This window comes from Musa acuminata, chromosome BXJ2-4 (genome assembly GCF_036884655.1).
Source record: "Musa acuminata AAA Group cultivar baxijiao chromosome BXJ2-4, Cavendish_Baxijiao_AAA, whole genome shotgun sequence".
NCBI classification, from domain to species: Eukaryota; Viridiplantae; Streptophyta; class Magnoliopsida; order Zingiberales; family Musaceae; genus Musa; species Musa acuminata.
Genome location: NC_088341.1, coordinates 13,543,671 through 13,547,482, shown reverse-complemented (window position 1 = coordinate 13,547,482; position 3,812 = coordinate 13,543,671). Strand labels below are relative to the sequence as shown.

At 46.9% G+C, this 3,812-nt stretch overlaps 1 protein-coding gene across 1 annotated transcript; it reads left to right on the top strand.

The window, feature by feature from the left end:
- The first annotated feature begins 653 nt into the window (after window positions 1-653).
- On the top strand, window positions 654-2,981 carry LOC135610070 (pentatricopeptide repeat-containing protein At5g11310, mitochondrial-like). The gene has a single exon (XM_065104057.1). It carries the CDS (start codon window positions 878-880, stop codon window positions 2,696-2,698), a length of 1,821 nt encoding a protein of 606 aa, XP_064960129.1. The 5' UTR covers window positions 654-877; the 3' UTR covers window positions 2,699-2,981.
- The last annotated feature ends 831 nt before the right edge of the window (window positions 2,982-3,812 follow it).

Here is a 3,812-nt window from a genome sequence, read left to right as displayed (position 1 = left end):
AGGTACCTTTATGCATTCGTCGTCCCGGAACACGCGGAACGGCACCATACGACGTCGTCCTGAGCTTTCCGGGATTGGACGTACCGAGGAATGCCTCGGTACGGATCCCGGCTCGACGCGTGAGAATTCTCCTCTTGCTGACCTAGCAAAGACGTGGCGCGCGCGTCGATCGTGACGTGGCCAGAACCCAAAATATATCTTATCAAGTTTAACTCAACATAACTCTGTTTGACAGTATAGAACTTAAACTATTCAAATATTATTTCTATACCTTGCAATTGTAATGTATTCTCTAGTTTTGTAAAACTTAATTGAACAATTACAAGTTGGGTCAACTTAAATTTGGATTTAGCTAAAATGAGAAAATTTTCAAATTGAGGATGCATGGGATGCGAAACTATAGTGTGGCGTTGGATCCTGATTGACCACGACCACAATTAAATCTGGCTCAGCTGTTGCCGAACAATTCCATGCGTCATGTTTTGTTGCAATTGTTAGAATATGAAGGGAGTAGAGATAGGAATTCGATTCGTCATGTATCTGGTTCGCAATTGGATTGACCCAACGAACAGACCAATGCAGATCCAAATTAGATGTGGTTCGACCGCAAACTTGAAGGAGTTGAACATTAATTTCTTGGTCGAACAATATACGAGTAATGCCTGCAAAATGGACCGACTGAGGGCGAGGGCGAGGGCGAGGGCGTAATGTCGAGGCGCATTTGTTGACGCAGCTCCGCCGCCTCCGTCGCGGCCCCTTAGGATCAGAACATGCTGCATTTCTCCACCCGGTACGCTTAGTAAAACCCAACCTGGGAGGGGGAAGCGCTTTGCTGGTCCCAGTGGGTGGTATTCGGCAAAATCAACACGATCCAAGTATGTTTCCCTGCCTGCTCCGGCGAGCCATCATCGCCACCACCGCCACAACTAACAGCCGGAGCATTCTCCTCCGCTCCCTTTCGGCCGCCTCTGGTTCTCCCTCCTCCTCGTGGCTCTCCATCCCGGGCAATCCTCTCATGCGCTGGCCTTCTCCGCCAGACCTCAAACCCGGGCCTGCGGCGTTAAATTTTCCTTGCCAATCGCCAAATCCACCTCCGTCGTGGGCCTCCTTCGGACAAGAAGAATGCGAAGATGATATCGCCGCTACCGCCACTGCCATCGCCCACCTCCTCCGGACTGCAACCAATACCTACCACCTGGACTCCGCCCTCCTTCGCTGCGGCATCTCCCCCTCCGCCCCCATTATCGCCGCCCTCCTCCGCGACGGCGACCTTCCTTCGGCCGCCCTCGTCGTCCTCTCCCGTTGGGCCCGCCTCCACCTCACCCCTTCCCTCCTCGTCTCCCTCGTGGACCTCCTCGCCAAGTCCCGCGCTTTCGACTCCGCCTGGTCTCTCCTCCTCGACGTCGCCCCCGCCCCCCTCTCGGCCTTTGCTGCGCTCTTCCGCCGCTACGCACGCGCCGGAATGCCCTCTGCAGCCATCCGCACCTTCCAATACATCCGCCGCCATCCAGAAGCCATCACCCCGGAGGAGGAAAACGGGGAACCCTTTGAGCTCGTCATCGACGCCCTTTGCAAAGAAGGTCACCCTAGAGCAGCCGCGGAGTTTGTCGACCGCACAAGAAAGGAGGCCGCTGCTCCTTCCATCCGGGTCTACAACATGCTCCTTCACGGCTGGTTTCGATCTCGGAGGCTCCGCGAGGCCGAGCTCACATGGAACCGGATGAAGCGTGAGGGTGTGCGCCCCACCGTCGTCACTTATGGAACTCTCATCGAGGGCCTCTGCCGGATGCGTCGCCCCGATCAGGCGGTCAACCTGCTGGAAGAGATGAAGGCTGCTGGGATCGAGGCCAACGCTCTCACCTGTAATCCCATAGTCGACGCGCTCTCGGAGGGTGGTAGGTTCAAGGAGGCCCTTGGCATGCTGGAAAAGTTCCCTCTTTATGGTGTGTCTCCCAATATCTCCACCTTCAACTCTCTCGTGAAAGGCCTCTGCAAGAACGGGGACCTCGTGGGCGCAAGTAGGGTTCTGAAGATGATGGTGGGAAGGAGCATTCTTCCCACGCCGAGCACCTATAATTATTTCTTCAGGTTTTTCTCCAAGTTTGGAAAGATTGAAGAAGCAATGAATCTCTACACCAAGATGATTCATTTGGGATATTTCCCTGATCGACTCACGTACCAGCTACTGATCAAAATGTTATGCGAGAAAGAGAAGTTGGATTTGGCCGTGCAACTGATCAGGGAGATGAACAGGAACGGTTTTGATCTGGACTTAGATACTTGCACTATGTTGGTGCATTTGCTTTGTCGAACGCACAGGTTTGAGGAGGCCTCTGTGGAGTTTGAGAGCATGATCAAGAGAGGGATTGTGCCCCAGTACGTCACGTATCAAATGCTTGTGAAAGAACTAAATAGCTTGGGGATGCTAGAACTGGAGAGGAAAGTTTCGAATCTGATGAACACAGTGCTGCATTCTACAAAGTTGCCAGATACTTATAGAGAAAGGGAATATGATCAGACTGTTGAGCAGCAGAAGTCTATCTTAAGGAAGGCTGAAATGATGTCTGATGCTTTGAAATCATATAAAGATTCAAAGGAGTTCAGTAATTTAAGGAGCTCAAATGAGATAGCTGTCGAGAGTGCAAGTATGTTAATAACTGATATTAGAAGAAGAGTGTATGCTATGCAAAGTGAATAGTATATTTGATTACTCATTAGGGGCCAAGTTATATTTATAGTGATATGCAAGCAGATCCTTTTCTTAGTCTGGTGGTTTCTTTGTGGCATCGATTGGTCCAAATAGTTTTCAGAAACTGAATTATTTGAGTGTTTCAGTCATCACTGATAAGGTGAAGTGACCTTTTTATTCCCTTCAAACATGTATTCCTGTTGTAAATGTTGGTGATTGCTTACTTGACGACTTTCTTCCTATGAAATGCTCCATTCATAGTATTATATCCAATTTAGCTAATTCACACTGATGTACACTTTGAATTTGTTAGCTGCCATACCTCTGCACATATTTTGTGTTATATTTCTTTTGACCATCTGTGGAGAGTTCTATATGAGAATGTCAATCTTTCACAGTAACAAAAAATAGTATGAGAATTAAGCTTCTATGACATGTATAACATTGGCCACTGATAAAACATATTGTTGGAATTGTAAAGGAAAAAAGGATGATATATGATCTATTTGGATCCAGGAGACTGTTGAAGTTTATTGTCAGAAGCTCTTTTCACTAATCAAGCACATCAGTTAACATAGTTTCCCTAAAGAAATTATGCAGCAGGTCATTAAACTGCATGTGAAAAAAATCTCTAGCATGGAAATTTTAATAGAGCAAGAGCTCTCTTTTGTATGTATTCAGATATTTCTCTTCTTGTGTGACATTATCTGCTGATTTAAGACCCACAGGCCATTCCTGGAATTGCCATTGCACTGACTAGACTAAGTTTGTGAACTTTTTGCTTCATGATCCTGACATCTAGATATTGACATAGCATCAAGCTTTGAATTGGCTCACAAATACTACTGGTCTTCATATGAATAATACAAGACGCTGGTTAAAGCAAGAAACTGTAGTAGGCCACTGCTTTCAATAGAAGAACCTAGCTTAAGTGGATAGGATCCATCTTGTATATTTAAGTGAAAACCAGAATGATTTGCTACCTTTAATTTTTTTTTTTTTTTTTCCATACGTGGGCATCTTTATCTGGTTACAGTAAGTTCTCTTTGGGATATTGTTCTTATTGGCATGTTATTGGACCTTGCAAGCCTCAGAGTTCAAATTCTCCAAAAAGTACTATGTT

Excerpts from the sequence above, each read along its gene's own strand:
- LOC135610070 (XM_065104057.1), top strand. The coding sequence starts at position 878 with ATGTTTCCCTGCCTGCTCCGGCGAGCCATCATCGCCACCACCGCCACA.